This window comes from Aedes aegypti, chromosome 1 (genome assembly GCF_002204515.2).
Source record: "Aedes aegypti strain LVP_AGWG chromosome 1, AaegL5.0 Primary Assembly, whole genome shotgun sequence".
In the NCBI taxonomy this organism is placed as follows: Eukaryota; Metazoa; Arthropoda; class Insecta; order Diptera; family Culicidae; genus Aedes; species Aedes aegypti.
Window position 1 is genome coordinate 126,424,887 of NC_035107.1, and position 21,215 is coordinate 126,446,101.

At 38.4% G+C, this 21,215-nt stretch overlaps 1 protein-coding gene across 1 annotated transcript; it reads right to left on the minus strand.

The window, feature by feature from the left end:
• Positions 1-8,697: 8,697 nt before the first annotated feature.
• LOC5567562 (segmentation protein Runt) lies at positions 8,698-20,544 on the minus strand. Its single transcript, XM_021847260.1, has 3 exons — positions 19,504-20,544; positions 18,420-18,587; positions 8,698-9,985 (listed from the first exon to the last, which is right to left on the minus strand). The coding sequence occupies exons 1-3, from the start codon at positions 19,967-19,969 to the stop codon at positions 9,234-9,236; spliced, it is 1,386 nt and encodes a 461-aa protein (XP_021702952.1). The 5' UTR covers positions 19,970-20,544; the 3' UTR covers positions 8,698-9,233.
• Positions 20,545-21,215: the final 671 nt, after the last annotated feature.

Sequence of the window (21,215 nt, forward strand, 5' to 3'; positions counted from 1 at the left end):
ATTTGAAGGTGGCCCGAAGACAATGTTTCAAACACGCTAGTATTGTAATGTAAGTACATACTTATTATAGTAAAAACTCATTCAATCCGACGGATAGCAGAAGAAATATTCATGAGTTTGTTTGCTATTATTTAGCTTAAGGTGAAGATGAATCGATGCCAAAGTTCAAATTTTCAAGGGCACGGATCTGAAGAACGAAACATCCGTTTGAGCTAAAATCCTTATCGATTGGTCACCACCAGCTGGTGACTAATCGATTAAGTTTTCAGCTTAAATGGATGTTTGGTTTTCAAGATCCGTGCTCTTGAAAATTTAAAGTTTGGCTTTGATTCATCTTCACCTTGATATGGAATTATACCCCTTCAAACATGTATAAAAATACCAAACAAAATTAGCTCAAAAGGGATTTATTTCTTCAGCAGCATCTTTCATTAGGGTTTGAAGCATTTGTTTTCAATATGGGATGATAAGTTTCTACTTACATGATACTGTCGCGTGGAGATGCAGAGGTACTCAGTCTCTAGTAACAACGGTTGTCTAACTAACATTACTTCCCATCCTCGATGGCCGTACGGACGTGGCCGGCGCCGTTATTGACTTTTAAAATGTGAACTCTTGATTTGTGCACGTTGAGAATTGTAAGCTAATCCCAAGTCCTATTCATTAAATCTCTGTGCAACTTCAATTGTTATGGTCATGCTCATGCTCATGCTCAACGATCCCATGTCCCGAGGGGTTGTCCTAATGGCATGAAAAGTTTGCTTTCGCATGTTTCAAGTTAAGGAACATTTGACCAAAATTTGGTTGATGTTTGATTACACAAGCTGTCGAAACTCAAAGTAAGCAAATTATAATGTATGTTTCAATCATATTCTCTGCAGGGACCACCGTCTTGAAGAACGACTATATTTTAATGTTGTCTAAATTTCGATTATCTAGTTAGCCATAAGGGGACGATATGTAAACGAAAATGTGCACAAGTGAATTTCATATATGTGCATTAGCCTGGGACACAGTTTAATAAAAAAAAATACTATCGCTCTAGTTCACTTTTTAAATTGCTTTTGGGTCCCATAACAACTGTGCAAATTTTAAGCTTGATCGGTGAAACTGTTATTTAACGCTAGCCGTTAAAAGTTTGGACCGTCTATAAATGACGAACCGTGTAACAGATATGGGAAATAGCTACGATGGTAGAGGGGGTGTTCCCGCGGATACGATCCGGTAGGGAATAATTACACGAAGAGAGATACGTTCGAATTCACGGTTTATTTCAGACTGATTTGGTATATCACATGGTGTTGTATTTATAGTCCTCTACCCTATTGTACTTGCACAGAATATTCTCGATGTGCATTGTTGTATACAATAATGTGTTGTGTCTAAACTGTTATACAATTGACGGACTGAATATTCTGGAACTGTCAGACAATAGAGAGAATGAAAATGTAAATAAACAATCGTTGGATTGTGTTCGGTCTGGAAAGATCGAAAGGTAAGTTGATTGCTAATGATGAAATTATAATTGTTTACTAATGTTTTCTGTTTTGTTTTAGGTATGCTTGATTGTTATGGTATGCTCTACAGGTAAGTAGTTTCAGTGTTGCCAGAATGGCAGAATTTATGGAGTGTTTGTGGCCTCAACATGAGGCATGTTCGTCCACCGGTGTGGTGCAGCATGATGCACCCCGGTGGCTTTTTGTTGGCCACAACAGGGGGTGTTTAAAATTGGCCAAAAAACCTACGTCATTTATGGATGCTGTCTATAGGAAAACTCACTTTTGAAAAGAAAAATCATCAGAAATCCTCCATTGACCACAATAAAAAATTTGAACCTGAACCTCGATAGATATTTTACGTTGAAAAATATTACCGAAGACCGCAAAACTACTAAACGGCTAAGCAGCCCGTCATTCGTTTTGACAACAATGCTGACTTTTCAGCTTGCATTTCAAAGTGATAAAACTCAATCTTGGTAGTTAATATTGACTTGAAAAAGTATCACTGTACGCGCTAACATGTATAAAGTATGCTGATACTTTTTTAGCTGTGTCAGTGTAAAACCCACTGATTTTCTTTGATTCAAAATCGTGAGATGAATTAGCAACAATCATCAACGACGCGTACAAATTTCAATGACGGCCTACTTCACCTTAAATAATATATGCTTGAAACTCTAGTGAGCTTTCTGACTAATTTTATGAAAAAGTTTTGTTAAGACTTCTTTAGAAAGTGAATCCTTCCTAGTTATCCACCGATTAATTCTCAAGAAATTTAAATATGGTGGAAACTTGTCATGAGTTCCAACCAAACTATTCAAATACCTCTCCCGTAAATTTTTGCCTGGTGTTGTGCAGGAAAAACGACAGAAATTGCTCCCTTTCTCGAATTTCAGATGTCAAGATGTGAATTGTTACGTCTTGCTTAGTTAAGGTGAAACTGGAGGCTTTCCCGTTGGGATTAACATAGCCAGCTTTCAAATTCAAATTCAAAAGTTGGTTTATCGTAACATCACGGAAATTGGGGACCAATTTTGAGAAAATAGTGACTTTTTGATGCAAATAGTGACCATATGTCAAAAAAAAAAAACAAACAAACAAAAATGGTTAAAATCATATTCACTTCTTGTTGTTCACTATAAAAAAGGATATGAATATACAAAAATCAATAGCAGTTTGCCAACACACAACTATATTTAGGTATTCAACGTTTCAAAATGTAAAATTATCGGAAAACACCTAGATATATGGGGCCCAGATAGCCGTAGCGTTAAACGCGCAGCTATTTAGCATGACCATGCTGAGGGTTGTGGGTTCGACTCCCGCTGGTCGAGGATCTTTTCGGGCTGGAAATTTTCTCGATTCCCAGGGCATAGAGTATCTTCGTACCTGCCACACGATATACACATGCAAAAATGGTCAATCGGCAAAGAAAGCCCTCAGTTAATAACTGTGGAAGTGCTCATGAGAATACTAATCTGAGAAGCAGGCTCTGTCCCAGTTGGGACGTAACGCCAGAAAGAAGAACATAGATATTTTAATTACGTTTACTTGAATTTTGAAGGTTTTTCACGTTCTGCCCTTCGAATGTGCGGTTTTCCAGTGACAGGTTCCCTTGAATTTTAGGACCTCCTAATCTAAACCAGCTGTCTCCTTTCTCTCAGCTCCTTAGGGGGCGTCCATTAATTACGTAAGGGGTTATGGGGGGAGGGGGGTTTGAGATTTCTTACGCGCCATACAATTTATTTTTAATTTTCATGCAAAAAATCTTACCATGGGGGAAGGGGGGGGGGCTGAAAATCCCGAAAATTTTCTTACGTAATTAGTGGACCGCCCCTTACATGCTATGAACCAATGCACGACTTCACTATTTGACGTATGAGAGGAGCCGTGATATTTATGTGGCCATGGAAACCGATGAATTCAGCATCGCTCAAATGTCCAATTAGTGAACTCGTGCATCGGTCCATGGACCAGTGCATGAGTTCACAAAATTGACGTTTGAGCGGTGCCGAATTAGTTCGTTTTCATGGTTACATAAATAACCCGACACCGCCCAAATGTCAGATAATGAACTTTATCCATTACATTATTTATCATTGTCGGTGAATTAGCTTGTTTATGTCCAGGGCCGCATTTACCAGGCCATGGCCCCCGGGCCCCCACAAATCTTGACAAATATATTTGTAGTTAAACTTCTACGGATAATTAGAATAAATGCAACAGTACATACTTTTTTGAATCGCATCATATGGTTTGAAAGCTCCAATTTATTTTTAAAAAAAAATCCGCAATAATGGGCGAAATTTATGCAAATAAACTCAAATGAATTTCCAAAACAAAATATTAGAGCATAGAATGGGATTTTATTGACTTCATGAGAAACGAGAAGATTAAGAAGGATTCAGAATGATTTGGATAAACAAATCTAAATTTCTAACGATTTTAGTGCGACTTTTCCAACTGTACCGAAAGCTGCCTCAACAAAGTTTAAGATAAGGATCGAATTCAATTCAAAGATCGGCAGATTAGGTAATGTAACTTAGTTATTAAATATTTATTTTCCAAATGACTATAGATCACACAGCAAGGTTGGTAGTATTTAAGTGTCTTGAATATAGGAACTTTTGAGATATTTAATTTGGAGAAAGAGACCAAGAAGAGACCAGACAGCAAACAAAAAGTTACCGAAAATGAACCAAACAGGAAACAGAAAAACAAAACGTAACCGAATAGGAACCAGATGATAAGAGTTTGATTCTTCATCATAGAATCAGGCCAGACATTTACCACTCGTTTTTGTAATTTCTCGTGTCTTTCCGTCAGTATTACTGTTTGTATATTTTCATGATTTTCTCTAGCAATTTCGTGATAATTCAGGTATTGCAATATATTTAGAGCTTATTCCGAAGATTTCTCTAGAAGCTCATTAAATGATCATTTCTCGTGGAGAATTTTCCTAAGGAAATCATCCAAGAATTTTGTTTCGGTATCTCAAGAATATAACCCTTGTTTTTTCAAGGATAACCATAAAAATTACCTTGAAGATTGTATCAAAAACTTCTTCAAAGATTCGTTTAGATAATTTTTAAGGAAGCAGTAGCGTAGCTACGGGGGTGCGATGGGTGCGGCCCGCACCGGGCCTCGAGTTGATAGGGGCCTCAAAATCGAGGTAAAAATTTAATCATTTAATATTATGAATTTGATTTCTAGAAGAGCAATACGTGAACAAGCAAATAAAAATTCATTCTCGATAACTCGGTGTAATTTTGTAATTCAGACGAATCTGCCTATATATGCGGGGCCCAATCGTATGTGGAACTGATTTTGAGGTTATGTTTGTTACAGACCATATTCTTAAAAAAAAAACGGTTTTCATTTCAATTATAATTGAAAACAATAAATCACTTACCATCTTCGGGACCAATTTTACAAACAATAAAAGCTGGTAGCAAATCTCTTTTCTCTATTTAAATTCAAGTCTTTATTTTTAATGGAAGGTCTTGCATTTTAAGCGAAATGGTTGTTAAATTTTCTTTTTTTAAATTGGGTCCTAAAATTTTTAATGAAATCTTGTTTTTATTTAATAACACGAAAAAGCATGTTATTGTAACTACTTTAGCAATTTTTCCTGCTTAAATAATGGCTATAACATGTTTAAACTTTAATTTAAAAATTTGGTTCATAAATGAACCTTGACACTTTTGATCATGTTTGACGTTCGCTTAGTCGACAAAAACACCACAGGGGTTTAGTTCGACCACTGGGGTTGTTCCTATCTGACATTTCGTAAGGGACACGGAAAACAAAATACACCCAAAATTTGAGTTTAAGCCAAAGGATGTGACAAAATCTAAAAAAAATGTTTTTTTGGGCTTAAACCAACGGAAAACATTAGAAAATTGAGTAAACATGTGTTTTTGGCCTAAACTTAAGCGTTTGGCACTAAATTTGGGACAGGGCTTTAGGACCCTATTATTATGCTTGCACTGAATACTGCTTCAAGAGGTTCCAGAGAGACCTTCAGAAACTGTTACGTATTTTTTTTTCTCACAAATCCATCAAGTTTTTTTTTGCGATTTATACAAAGATTTCTTTTCGAATACTTCTGGGATCTTCTTCAGAAAATTATCTATTGATTCCATCAAGCCTCCTAAAAATCTTCCAGCGTTGTTTTAAGGGACGGTTAGAGAAATATCTTCTTATTTTGTCTAGGAAATCCATGAGTACTTCATCGTTTTTTGACAGCATGCGACTCTCCACACCTCGATATCGATGAGATCGAGTTAAAGAACAATGAATACTAGATTGTTAGAATATCCGTTGTTACGAAAAAAGGGAACATAATGAACAAGCGGACGTCATTTTGGGTTCTTCATTTGTGTTTTCATCGTAAAAAAATGATCAAGTAACTTTCGATATTTGTCTAATCAACATACAGAAAGAAAATTGGGAAGAAAAATAAACACGAACACATTCAGATATGGAAGATATCGAGATATGGAGGAGCAAATGGTATGCAGAATGAATGAACCGAAGAAATCACCGACATAGCGAGAGATATCTAGATGTAGAACATCGAGATGTGGAGAGAGAGTCGACTGTGTTTTCTCCAATTGTAACTTTATGAGATCTTCCAAAGATTCCTACTTCTTTTAAGAAAAAAATCACAGTACTGTTCTTAAAGAAATACATTTGGGAATTTTTCCAGGAAGATCTACGAGAATTCTCATGCCAGTTACATGGATTCATTCATGAATTCATTCACATTTACCCTAAGAATTGCTCTTTCAGGAATTCCTCTTTAAATGTGACCTGGGATTCCTCAGAAATTTCTCTAAAGATTTCTCCAACATTTCATGCATAATTACTCCTGCAGTTCTTCCTAACAATTTCTCGAGTATTTTCTCAAGTAAAATCTTCATGGTTTCTTCAAAAGTTCATCTGAGGTTTCACACCAGTTAATTCTACAGTTGATTTTCTAGTATTTCCAATAATCTAAGCAATTTATTAACGAAATGCTTCAAGACTTCCTCAATAGCCCAGAATTTCTTTCTTTGTGAGAGTTACTGGGCAATGGTTACTTTCAAAGTTAATGGTTACTTTCAAAGTTAACCAAGTTGAATAAGATATTACTTTGGGATTTCCTTCTGAAATATTTCCCGTATTTTCGATAAATTCAGAAACCAATAATTTCTGAAAAAAATGATTTATTTATTTTTTTTTTGACGATATTTCTGGGTAAATGGCTGAAAATTATTTGAAGAAATCTTTGGGAAATTAATCTAAAAAGTTCTAGAATAATTCCTGAAGGACTCTTAGGCCCAATCTCTGGAGATATTCCAGAAGGAAATCTGAACGCTGATTTTGAAGGAAGTTCTATAAAATTCCTGGATAAAATACTAGTTGTAATCTTAAAAATGTTGTAAATGGGATTCTTGTTGGAAATTTAAAGAAAATGATGGTAATATCATAGGATACATTCCTGGAGTACTTATGATTTTCTTGAGAAAAAAAAAATACCGAAACAATATTCGAAGGAATTCATGATGAAATCTCTGAGGTAACTTCTATGGTTATCCCTAAAAAAATTCTACGATTAATTTTAGGGATTAGTATCACGAAAGTCGCCAAAGCTGGAAGGGTACGATGGGCGGGACACGTTGTGAGAGTGCCGGACAACAATCTCGCAAAAATGGTGTTCAACTCAAATCCGGCCGGTACAAGACGAAGGGGAGCGCAACGAGCTAGGTGGTTTGACCAAGTGGAGCAGGATCTTTGAAGTGTGGAGCGATCGAGGAATTGGAGGTTAGCAGCCAGGGACCGAGTTAGTTGGCGTAACATTGTGGCGCAGGTCATGTCTTGAAGGACGTAGAGCCAGCAAAAGTAAAGTAAGTAAGGAAGAGAATTCTATAGTAGAATTTCTAGAAGGATCCATGTATGAGTCCCTGAATCTCTGGACAATTCACAAAAAGATTTCTTGAACTTTTTCCTAGAGACATGTAAGACGAAAGCCTTGAAGAACCTGTTGAATATCCGCGTCCAAGTCTTTGAATTTTTCTCTGGAATCTGTAGAATTTTGCATCAGGATTCACTGCAATCCAAATAAGACAAAAAAAACAGACTTTAGAGACAAATTTTGATTAAACTAGAGTCCTTAGAGACCTTCCTTGAAAAAAAGAGACCAAGTTTTTAGAAAAAGACTTTCTGTATTTTCAACAACTTGAATATTGAAGCAGAAATAGAATAAGAATAATTTGAATCATGGTACCAATAAACAATTAATTCCGTGCTGAAAAAAAAAATGTTTCTTCAAGATATAATAATAAAGGAAAATTCTGGGGAAAGGGTACCAACAAGAAATTGGCCCCCATTCCCCCTATTTTTTGCAAATCAAGCCCTGTTTATGTCATAGGTCCATCGTTTGTAGAGGCAGGCTATATATAGGATCCAGAAAACACGACCCAAGTTGACCTTGTTCCGCACCCACTTAACAAACAATCGCTTGAAAGGAAAATGACCAGGAATCGGCATGGCCGCTAATTGGGCTGTTCATAAGGTGAGAATATCCCCTGAACTTTGGAAATTCGTTCAACGATTGTCCAAGGTCCGTTTGTTTCGGTATCAAATTCTCTGTACAGTTCATAACTCGTTCACGTGGTCCAGTTCTTGAAATAACTGATTATAAAGGATTACTAAAAAAAATAGGCTCGAAAATGGCGATGACACAAATCCCCCAATAGCGGGGAAAATGTCTCTGGAGCCTGATACTCGGTAATGACGAGAATTTTGAAATTTTGAAAGCTTCAAATGCCAATACCATTACCAAAAATCCAATGTAATGAATCAAAAGTATGTATCTCTTATTTGGTGTTCACTTTTTCCCGTCTGATTAGCAAACATATTTCAGTATAATGAGCGCTCATGGCGCTCACGTTTTCCTAGTGGTGTATAAAAGAAACAATCAGTAATCCTCCAAATAAAACTCTTCTACCTACCTCAGAAGTACAAATTCAAACGAGACTGACGTCCATGTATAGGGAGGTAAAGCTTCAACCATTCGAAGCAGGGACGCAATATGATTTATTGATGTGTGATATCAGTGTACGTACAAAGTGCCAGAGGGTTTATTTTTCGCAAAACGGGAAACAGCGGAAGGGAAGTATGACGTTCGGAAAATTAAATGAAAGGGTTGTAATTGTTGTAGATTTTTTATAAAGATTTATTCTCTTACGTTTCGGCATATTCCAGTGTCGGTCTACGGCCTGTCCTTAAATACCACGTTTTGTACTATAAAAATGTACCTGTTTCTTGTGTTTCAACATTTACTTGCTAGGGATTAAATTAAATTAAGTTTAAAATTAATATTAATCTTTACAAAATTTTCCGATTGTTGGTACCTTTGATTGCTAAATAAATTGAGAAATCAATTCGAGTCTATCATAACCCAAATTTCCGATAGTTCAACTTAAACATTCTGTTCTATATACAACGATTTTTTGATTTTTATATCTCTAATATAAAAAAAAATCTCACATAGCGCTAGTTGTAGAACTATACAACATATTCACATATTGCGGTTCAGTATGTACAAATTGACGTCTTTCTCTCTGTTGCTACTTGCTAAAATCACCGATTATCCTCCTAACATTAATATCACCAGAACTCTGAATTATTGGCTACAAGCTACTTCCCGAGCCGGGAGAGGAGCACCTTGGAGAGCAGCAGATACTCTCAATAGGGCCGCCAAACGGTTTTTGCCGACTGCTTGATGATAAGGTTGGGCGACTTCAGCTTTGTATTCTCCGGGGATGCCGGTTCACTTGGCGCTGATTCGTGGAATTGGGGTTTCTTCGAAGACGGAGCTTTCAGTTCGCAGCGTGCCGAGGGTGGCGCTGGAGGAGGTGGAGAACTGGGAGTGGTGGTCGTTGAATCGGGTGTTTCCGATTTCAGCGGTGCATGAGGTTGAGCATCCGAGGTGGTGTCAGCTGACGAAGTTGGAGCAGGTCGGAGTATCGGTACGAAGGCTGACTTTACGACGTCGATGTGTTCATCGTCGGACTCCTCACCGGACGAGTGCTCGTTGGTGGAGTTGAGTTCAATGCTCATTTTGATTTGTGATTGATTGAGGGTTGATGGAGGGGAGGAAGTAGAATTTCTGGAGGAGGCGGGGGAAAGGCGGGACGAGGAGATGAAGTCACTTGAGGAAAGGGTTATGGTGGCGGATAGCTGGTGAGGTCCTCGGAGACCGTTGGCACGAAGTGGTGAGATGTCATAAGGCAGGAATGGAGATTTTAGATGCAGATCGGCGTGCGGTCCGAAGGGAAACTGGGGGAGATAGGTGGCTCCATTGGGTAACACCGGACCGGTTGGGGTAGGAAGGCCGTTTGGAGTTGGCTGGGCTCCCGACAGGGACATGAAGTCTGCTGGTGGCGTAGGCAGAAGAGGTCCAGTTGTACCGTTTGGCGTTGGTAACGTTGGTGAACCTGCAAGTAGAATAGATGAGAAAAAAATAGTTGAGTATTGGAGTTATTCCTTGACATATCAGTGTTGCTGTTCTATTGTAATCTTCTATCGACTAAGCTGCAATCGGGTGAGCAATTTTAACATTTCCAAGAGGGATTAGGTTCATGCATGTGGCTGGGGAATGACTGCTGCTGCTAGGAAACGACTTTCTTCCACATCGTTCAGTTTACTCGTACGCTGCTGTGCCCACTCACTCTGATCGGATTATGCCGGAAGTAGCTAGGGTGCTCCGGAAAACGACAGACAGCCGAGTAGGCGGTGAATAGCAAAAGAGAGGAAACACATTCGCTGTCGCAAAAAAAAAATCAATCCCCTAAGAATTGATTTTTATAAGCAATTTTAATCCCCCAGCATTGGCCACTGGGGCTGCTGGTGAGAGAAGCGAAACTGTTTCGATCCCGCGCTGCATATGGGGGTAATTGGGTCGAATTCCCGGCCATAATTCGAAAATTTAGGGATTTGTATGTCTGAATTTATTTTTTCTGAGATACTTGAATGTATGCTGCATTAGATTGCTATATTATGAAAGCAATCAAATTTATTGTTTTCTTGGCAGTTGCTAGAAAATGCCGTTCGCAAACGTAAGTATTTTTTTACTGTAGAATATGTTACAGAAAAATAAAAATGCAAAACAATAATTACTTTCATCTTGTAACAGAGTACTTCTTTGCAAAGTTGGCGGTGATTTAGAGCTTAATTGTATGACTGTTTGTGGGAACTTACATCTGGAAGATTATTATTTCCTTGCGGGATTTGCGTGAGTGTCTCTACTTACGGGTCCGCCATTCGTTTTTGGCCCTTCATATAGGAGTGTGATTGAATACAAATAGTCATACAGTCTTGAACAAATATCCCACAAAAGATCACAATCTCCTTGTTAATAGAAGGTAATGAGAATCTTTAAATAAGTTTTCTTTGTTATGTAAGTAAATGACATACTATGTAACATAATGGTGATTTGCAATTCAAACATTTTAGCAATGGACTTGGTATTGTCACTCCAATGAGCATTTCATCCCGATGGGTGATGTTTGTATTGCCATTCACTGCCACTCAAGCGCGGTGTGTTATCGATGCATAAAATTTCGGTTCACGCGGTGACCGAAGTAAGCCGCCTGCGGATTTCGGTAACCCTCAAGTAGCGCACAGAGCAAAAAGCGGGCACTCCGCAAAATTTTATGCAATTCAAAACCGACAATTTTCCATTTTCATTGTAATTTAAAATAAATTGAGTTTTTTTTTTATCCTGACTCTTCTGGTCGGTTGCTTGGTATCGGGAATCCACAAGCGACCAATCGATGAACGGATTCGGAGGGATTTTGTGTTCCAAAAAATCAACCCGGTCTCGATCGTGGAAAATGGCGTCACCCAAAAACGTGCGACACCGGAAAACGAGTGAAAAAGGCGGAGAGCGAGAAAAAAATCCATTTATCCTATTAAACAACTAAGCTTTGCACTAACAGTTAAAATGCATTTCAGTGTACAATAAAACAGGAGCCAGAAAAAATAGCCCATTCCAAGTGGACAAGAGCAGTTTGACATATAGTCACGGTGCTCCCCAGACCGTTATTTTCAGAAGAAACGACTCCATCAAATTTGTATTCATCAGTTGTTTTGTATGGATAAGTTGCATGTCTGAGCTAAGTTTTAGAAAAACAAAACGTGGGGCCGTTTAGAAGTTACGCCCTTCTGATAGTTATTCATTTACCGTGATTATCAGAAGCAGAGGTAGTCGACAGTTTTTCGTCAGACGACATTCATTCCACAGTTTTTGTGTTTCTCGATTGTGTTTATTGGAGTGGTTTTTCCTTCTTTGGAATTTTTTTTTACTTTTTGTTTTTTCTTTTTTGTTCTTCGTGCTTTTGTGCTTAGACTTTCAGTCCTTTCGACTTTTTGTCTTTTGACCCTTTGCCATAGATTCCACGATTTTGTGTACCTTTTTTCTAGAGAGTAGTTGGATAGATTCGACGACGATTTTTTTTCTGATAACAACAATCCGAAGAGCACCGTGATACCGAGATCGGAGCGGCCACCAAAGCTGGATGTGTCCTGAGCGGTGTACCAAAATTGCCACCGGATGCCACCGCACTAGAGTGACCGAGGAAGTAGAAACACGCACACGGTCTGTATATGGGCTCTGCCCACCATCAACTTCCAACGGACATCAACGGATTGGAAATTGCAACTGCGGTCACAAGGGGTCCACCCCTTTGGCGCGTAATGCCAGTAGGGGAGACTGGGGGCACATTATTTCTTTTAACATACTTCTCCCAAAATGTTATTCGTTGCAACATCTAAATAATTTCCAGCTCCGACATTATCTTCCGTAGATACGCACAATTTACATGGAATAAAACTGTTATAGCTATCATGAAAATCGAGAGACGGATCAAGTCTTCCCCGAGGATCAAATCTACCCAGTCTTCCCTACACGGACGGGTCAGCGAGGCGCTTGGTGACGGACGACGATACACATCGAGAGCCGTGATGTTTAATAATCCGAAATCGATAAAGTGGTTACCACACGCGGGTTGACTGGGATTGAGGTTTGGTGATAGAAAAATATGAAAAAAGTAATTTGTTCACACGACGAGAGCCGAATGGGGCAAATGGCAAGATCTTTGCCAAATTTGATGGTTGATATGGTCAAATGCAAGATTTTGCTGGTTGTGGTAATTGTTCCAACAAATTTCGTCTTGCCATCAAGTAGGCTATTGAAAAAAGGAAAACAGTGAAAAAAGTATTGAAATCCATTGAAACCTATTAGCCTGTTATCAAGCTAACTCGTGACATACAAACATCCATTCATAAATATTGTTTTCCGAAGGAAATGACTATATTTCTAAAGCAAATTCAGAAGTCTTTTTCTGATATTAAAGCGATTTGTCCTCAAACTATTTTCACCGATATTGGTAAAACAGTTTGCGGAGAATACAACAGCTAACAGTTGGGTAGTTACAAAGATGTCGCGAATTCAAAATATTTCACCGAGATCTCTACAAAAGTAATAGAGATTTGATAACAATTTATCGAGAAAACGGTAAAATATTATTGAAATTCAGCAACAAACAACCAAAATATCATTTTTCTAAGGTTGAACATGTTGGAATCCAAACATGGCTGGTAAAACGATCGGCTTGTGTCCCAAATCGCGATTTCATAGGCACTAATCTGCTGAAATAATGAATGTTCAAAGTCGATCTTCTTATTTTAAACTTTTTGCTAGTGCACGAAAAAATTGCACTGTAGTTTGATGCTTGAAGTTTAAGAACATCATTGAATTCCAATTCCAAGCTGTTGCACCTTAATTTCCGGTAAACGAACCAAGGACGATTTTACGTGGAGCTGCATCGAAGCCAAATTTTCAAGATCAATAAATTGGAAAACCAAACACCCGTTCGAGCCGCAAACTAAATCGATTGGTCACAACCAGCTGGTGATAATTCGATCAAAATTTCACCTTAAACGGACGTTTGGTTCTAGCGATTTGTCCTCTTGAACATTTGAGGTTTGGCTTCGATCACTTCAAAACAAATAAGTTTATAAATATAATTTACCGAACACAGTAAGCGACTCCCATACTAATGAACCAAATCAAAGAACAGCGATTTACAAAATTGATTGCACACTCCCTTAAATTAACGCGACGTCAATGCAGACATAAAAATGTTTTAAATACGCATAAAGAAAGGTTCCTCATCATTAATTCATCTGCTTTCTAAAACAATTAATATTTCGGGTAATCAACTTTTCAATTTTTTCATAGGCGATCTAGAAGATCAGTTCTATTAAATTATATTCATTTTTATTTATAATTTTCAAAACGTATTGCCTGTTTCATGGACAACGAAATGCGCCGCTAACTTAACACATTCCAACAAAATCGTCGCCAGTAAACGAATCAAAGGAGGTTATTTGCCTTTGTGTTGGTAAGACTGGAGAAACATCAAATTCACAGCTGCTGCTGATTCGCTGGCGACGATTACAATTCGTCGCGTTCGATGAGGAGCAAAATTTGCAATATTAATCCAAGTCTAAACGGTTTAAGAAAATTTCTTAAAATAAACAATGAATTGTCACGATGTTACGATGTTTTCTAATTCGACATTTTGTCTTTTGACGTTTTGTCATCCAACCAAATTTATATTCCTATTCGAAAACTGATTGTACAGTTCAGTTGGGAACGCTACAGTTCACAGAAATTAATAAAACTTCCGCTGGTACTGGCCTGTCGAATCACAGGAGTAATCTTTGTAATGACGATCAACATCAAATCTCGTTACATTGTTCAAAAGTGACAGAAAACAGCTTCCTCAGAGCGTAGAGGATGCAAATTACACAACTGAATGTTTCATTTTTTTTTTCTTATAGAAGGGATTTTTTTTTTGGATTCAAGAAAAAAATACCTGTTTTTTATCCTTTGGTCGGTCCAAAACATTCATATTTCCAAATTAATTAGAATCAATCTCAAAATACTTGTTCCACATGAGTTTTTGGTAAAAAAAATCCATTTTTGCATAGATAATACTTCTCAGTGCGGCTTAAGGTAATTTTAGCTCAAAAAGCTAAACTGGCAATTCAAAATGAAGTTTCCTATCCAAATTTTGTACATTTTTTTGGAAGTTGTTTTGAACAGCGTCTTTCTAGGAAAAGATTTTAAGAGGACTAACAGTATGAACCTATATTGTATATTCCACTTTGAACAAAATGTGGAAAAACAAAAAAAACGAAAAATCACCTAATAACACTATCAGAAATAGAGTAAGGGTGAAAACTAAAAAATTCCAAAACTCCAAGTCGACCAAAATGTGTCTCATATCTTTTTCCTCTTGGGCCCCCTGTTTGTTTCATTACTTTTTAAGCATTAAGGCCCAAACGCAATGATAGCGGAACGGCAACGGAAAGCGGAACAGTTTCGCCGGCATAAATAACACTAGCTCGTTTGAGCTGTCAACGAATAAAAGTGGAGCAACAGTGAATCGACAAGCACATTATAGTTCATACTGGCGAATCGGTTCCGCTCTCCGTTGCCGTTCCGCTATCATTGCGTTTGAGCCTTAATTTTCCACAGCTCAATATTCTGTTTTGGACTAATCGAGACCTGTAGAAGACGGTAGTATACAATCACGTTAAGCTTGAGGCTGTTACTCGTTGATCAACTTCAAAATATTTGCAATGACTGCTCCAATATGTGTTATATAGAAATACGATCAGGCATTGCAAAATTCATTCTCAATTAAATGACAGTCCCGTGTTAGCACCAGTCCTCCACTGATGTAAATAAATCATAGACGAACTTGTCACACGGAATAGGCCTATAACCTTTTCGCGTAACTCAAAGGTAAAATTATTTGTCTTCGGTAAACTTGGGGCTGCGTTGCCATCATCAAAAATGTTCCAGCACGTTGCAATATTAAGCTGCAGATTGCCAAAGTTGTATAAAATATTGGTTTTATTAATGTTTAACTGAAATTTAAACTACGATTTATCTTTATTTTCCGTGGTTTAGTAAATCGAGCATGTAAAATAGGACTTTAACTTTTATATGAGATTGTTCAGGGCTGGTAGCGGTCCGACAGTAAAATAATAATGACTTTAGTGAACCAAATCATCAAAATAGTGACCTAAAAGTAACTTTAAAATGCACCTTTTTTTAAACATATGCCTAGAATCAAAATATATTGGTTTTAAACATGGATTAAGCCAATCTACATGTCATGTGCATTTCGATATGCTGTAAAATGCAGTATTTTGAAATATTTCTTATCAGTTATCCTTAAAAGGCTTAAATGTTCTGAACGTATTATTCTTAATCAGCTTTATTCCTTTCATAAATTTCTTCGGGCCGTATATGAGCAAGGAATAATTTTTAGACAATACTAAGTAGATGCCAAATTCAGTAACCCTGGGAAAAAGATCTTCCGGTAATATTTTCTGAAGTGTTTATAACAAACTTTCTTTCAAAAATTAAATGAAGATTTCTCGGATGTCATAGAGAGGAGTGAAACATACTTTTGTGAAAAATGCTTTTGACGCTACTAGACAAATTCCTGGAACAGTTTAAGTGGAATCAGTGTTGGTAGAATACTTAAATAATCGTTTATGAATTTCAGAGATTCCAGCGGAATCTGCCAGAACCGAACCTTAACATGGGATCCTACGAGGTTTTGCTGGTTAAGTTCCTGTCTGGCGCATTTCTAAATTTTTAGAATAATTTCTAACGAAAATACTAAACAAATGTCACCAAGCTTTAAGACAAAATATTTCGATCATTTTTAAATTTCTTCAATTACTTTGGTTGGAAATGGAAAGATTGTAAATGTTATGAAATAGTTGTGTTAAAATTTCTCAAAATCGGAGGTTCCTTCAGACTTTCTGCCAAAGTTTGCTCTACAACTTCTGTTGAGTGTTGAATTAGCGACAGTTAAACACATTTATATAAAGACATAAACAGAAGATTATTATAGAATAGCTGATCTGTTGATAGCAAAAAATCTCTAAAAAAACGTTCTGGGTTTCAGGCTAAACTTAGTTTGAGTATCTCATCAAAAAATGCAGCCCTCTGAATGATTTCTGATTTTTAGTTTTCAGACATTTTTAAATAAATTTCAGACATTTTGTCAAATTGATTATTTGATTTTAAGATCAGAAAAAAAGTTTCTCATATGAAAATAATTTAATTATTTGTAACATTTCAGATCCTCAGGTACCAAAACTAGTGACTTTATTGACCATTTTTGAGAAAAAAGTGACTTCAGTGATCAGGTTAAAAATAAAGACTAAGCCACTAAAAAGTGATTCGCTACCAGCCCTGATTGTTTGATTAAAATTGCTCGATTAAATATCGATTTAAACAAATTTTTGGACATAATTGCAGCTTCCTTACAAAGTAAGTCGTTTTTTCTATAAGGTCTGATACAATAGTTTTCCAAATCATCAAAAAAACCTTTTCAATCACAAAAGTATTACAAATTTCGTTGATTCGTATTCCTAAGGACCTTAATACTGATTTCTGTTGTAAATTAGGCACATAAATCTTCATACAAGCTGGTAAACTTGCATATAAGTTGTCTGAAATCGATAAATAATGCATTTTTAATCATTAGTCCCTCAAAAACTCAACGTGCCATGACATTTTTGAAAGCAATATTAGATATAGTGACTTCAAATAAGGTCAATAGCGATATCTTGGAGCTTAAGACAAAAACTTGCTCCACTGTGTTATATTCAAAATAATCAGTTGAATTTATCTTAAGATTTTAAGAAACTTATGGTTGATTGATAATTTACCTTTTAGTTCAGAATTGATTAACCAAAAGCACATTTTTTACCAATATATTAGTCATTATTTGAACACAAAAAAGCAAGTCGAGTCTAGTACACGACACTGAAGTCGGCCTTACAGTTGAGTAGAGATGGTCGGGTCTCGAATTTTGAAACCCGAAACCCGACCCGGGTTCGGGTTTGAAAATTTTCGGGTTCGGGTTAGGGTCGGGTTTGAAGGCTACAAAATTATCGGGTACGGGTCGGGTTCGAGCTTGAAAAAAGTCGGGTTTAGGTCGGGTTTCGTGAGAATTGTAAAAAGAATAGCAACCTGAAAACTTCCCTATGCATCAGAAACGATGAATTTACCATCTTTTCGAGCTCGGGTTTTATACGGGTTTCTCTTACAAATAAGTTCGGGTTTTGGGTCGGGTTCGGGTTTGAACAGTGAAATAATTTCGGGTTCGGGTCGGGTCCGGGTTTGCCTTTCAATTATTTTCCCGGGTTCGGGTCGGGTCCGGGTTTGAAGAAATAAAATAAGTCGGGTACGGGTCGGGTTCGGGTTTGAAAAATGTGAAACCCGACCATCTCTACAGTTGAGGTCGAAATACGCGTATCTGTCAAAAGATACAAACTATAGTGTAATTAAAAAGGTATTGTACTAAATTCGTTTTTTCATCTACAAAAAAGCAGCTAACTTCACTTTGTCAGTTTTCCAAAATTTATTGGGCTCAAAATTCAAATGGATTTTTTTCCATGACAAGCATCTCACTACCTTTCCGCTGAATATATTTCTAAACTCCGTAAACTCCCTATCTCGATGTCTCTTAAATATCGAGATATGGAGTTAACTGGTGACTGAAGAATAACATGTAATTGAATGTTCTTTCAATTCATAATTGTTTGTTACATTCAAAAAGATTGGAAACTAAAAAAATCAGAAAATTCAATACATTGCAATTAATTAAATTGAAGCATTCCATTATAAATTCCTTGCATACCTCAATCCCGAAATAAGCATCGATTACAATATATAACCATTCAATAGAGTTACCAACACCCAACCAATTATCCTCTCAAAAATGCACTTCATCAATTTCCGACTGAAATAAAAATATCGCAAACACCTACCTTTTCCTGCTGCCGTGACCGGATTCGGTTGACTCGCTTGTTGCTGGGCCTGCAGTTGCTGGTGCTGCCGGAAGTAGTCGGACCAGGCGTAGTTCATGTAGGCCGCATCGATCCATCCCGGATTGAGCATGAACGGATTGAATGCACCCGGATGGCCATAGGCGAAATCTGCGCGAGGAGAACAAGTACAAAGCGAGAGTGAGGTTAGCGCGTATCTTCCGGGTTGCGACTTGTTTGAAGTCGGGAATCGGATGCGGAGTTAGAATATCAAAAGAAAAGTGGGCGGAATTCTTTGATGGTGGCGCACCAACCGAAAACCCAGAAAGACACCGACTCGCACGGCTTGGTAGAGAAGTCGAGAAGTAAGTTGAGACGTGTGAAATTCAAATGTTTACAAAGGCAAGAGTTTTTCGGTTTACTACGAAGCGAGGAGCGTGCAAAGGGTGAGTGGAGACTCATGTTTAAAATATCAAAGAGAGATGAACTTCCGGAAGTCTTTTGTTTTCCGGACACAGTCGTCTGCGTCAAGATGACTCCAAGGAAGGGGCAGAAGGAATGTGCACACGTACGCTCAGAGCGACCCAATTCAGGGCGATTAATTTTTAATGCTGCTATTTATGCTCGTGCAGCATATGGTTTGATTGTTACATTCAGCCGTAAAGTAAGACGGGATAGCGAGCGTTCGGAGGACTGGCGCCTTCAGCTCCAAACAACGGCTGCACATCATGGATCAAAATGTTGAAATTTATCGGTAAACTGGCGCCTTCATAAAACGGAACGTTCGTAAACCTTGATTTACGTTTCGAGAATTGTTTTTCCCACAAAACTTGACTGATTTTGGTGATACAGTCAACTCTTCACAACTCGATATTCCTCATCTCTATATTATAGAACAGTAGTAAAAGCTGATTTTCATTACTACTATGTATTGATTTTATATTCTGTAACTTGATATCTCCTAAACTCAATGGTTCCGTCAATATCGAGTTATGTAGATTTGACTGTAATTAAAACCAAATAGTTTGGAATGCAATGTGCATCTCGATAACCTTTGAATCACTTATCAATCACTAGGACAACTTACTCTGCTTAGATCGAGGTTCCCGCGGTCCGTCGACGGTCACTTTGATTGCTTTGGTGTAGGTTGCGATCTGGCAGGGATACGTGCTGATTGTTATCGTAATCGAGAATGATTTCCCTCGGCCGGATCTGCCGACGAAGCGAAGATCGTTGAACTTCGCCACCTGATTTTTCATGATCGCCGTACAATTCCGTAGCTCGGCGTGACAATTCTCATCGTTGCCGGCTTTGATTGTAACCACGGTTCCGTCCTGGATATCGTCCAGGGCGATAACCTTGAAGGCACACGGCAAGCTCTTGTTGGAGCGCCAGTGCGTCGGCAGGGCTGAACAGAGGACCGCCGGCGATCCGGTTTGCACCAGCTCTCCATGATACTCCTGCAGCATGTCATGAAGATTCGAGAACATATCAGCCATACTTTTAGCCACTTCTGGAGGAGTTTGACACTCGCTGCTAGCCGGAAGATGCATCTGCGTTTCGCTTAATGATTCCAACTTGGATCGTAATCTATTAACTTTTATTTCCACTGTGTTCACTGATTTTCCGCACTTGTATATCCTTCTCCAGAGCACTCTAATCCATCAAATGGTAACAGTTGCAACAACTCTCACTCCACTATCGTACAACTCGGTAGCGTCTTCCAAGCATGCGTACGCGTGCCACTACGATCTAAGAATAGCGCGTGTCTTTCCGTTACGAATCACACCGGATCACTGACAGAGTCCTTTCTTATCCAAGTCGTTTACACCTCGTGTGAGGATACCCCCAAAATTTCACTTCGATCGATTTCCAAGATCGTTCAAAATCTGCGCGAATCACGTCCCGAGCTTTTACCAAAACACAACTTCCCAAAACTCAGTCGAGCTTCTTCGCGGATCACGCTTCTCAGGACACATGTAATTCACACAATGTCTCAGATGGAACTGTTTTTAAAAATCGCTCACCGATTCCTCCCTGACTCCGTACGACATCAGACGGCGCGCGCGAATACCGCACACCAGCAACCGCTCTGTGCGTGTGGGGTACCCCTCCTAGAGGCTTCAGCACGGGTGTGTTTGTAGACTTGTCTGTGCCATTCCCCAGTGCCGTACTTTTTCTGTTTAGTTTTCCACATGCACATTTTTTTACCCCTCCCTGAACCTCACTCGCTCGCTCGCATGCTTCATCCTCAATCCGAACACCGAAACCGTGTGCGAGTTCTCCTTCGCTCACGCTCGCTCCCTTTTCGTACTCCAGCAATAGCTTTCCGTCCATCATTCATTAAAAAAAAAAAGCAAGCTGTGCTTTCCGAGGGGGAAGCGCATTTTTATTTCGGCACCACCACATTTGCAGACATTTTTTCTCTCGCTCACTTTTTTCCGTGTCAATAATAATTTCTCTCTCGCTGCTTCACCCCCACCACTTCTGGATTGGTAATCGCGGTCTTCGCTTCGTACAATCTTCACAGACTGTACCGACCGCAGTTGTCACTGTGTGTGCGGTGAACTCAAGGATCCTAACCGAACGACCGACCGACCAACCTAAAAGGATCAACTCCGCGCGCTTTCAGCAGTTTGAGAAAAAGAGAGGAGCAAAGGACGAGTGGTGCGACGTCGGACGGAGGGGTGATACACAACACGGAAGCTTTGCAAAGCATTCTTTGATCTTGTTATTTGTTTGATTTTTTGCCTCTCCCTGTGATGAGTTTGGGACGGACGAAGCGTGTGAAAGAAAAAC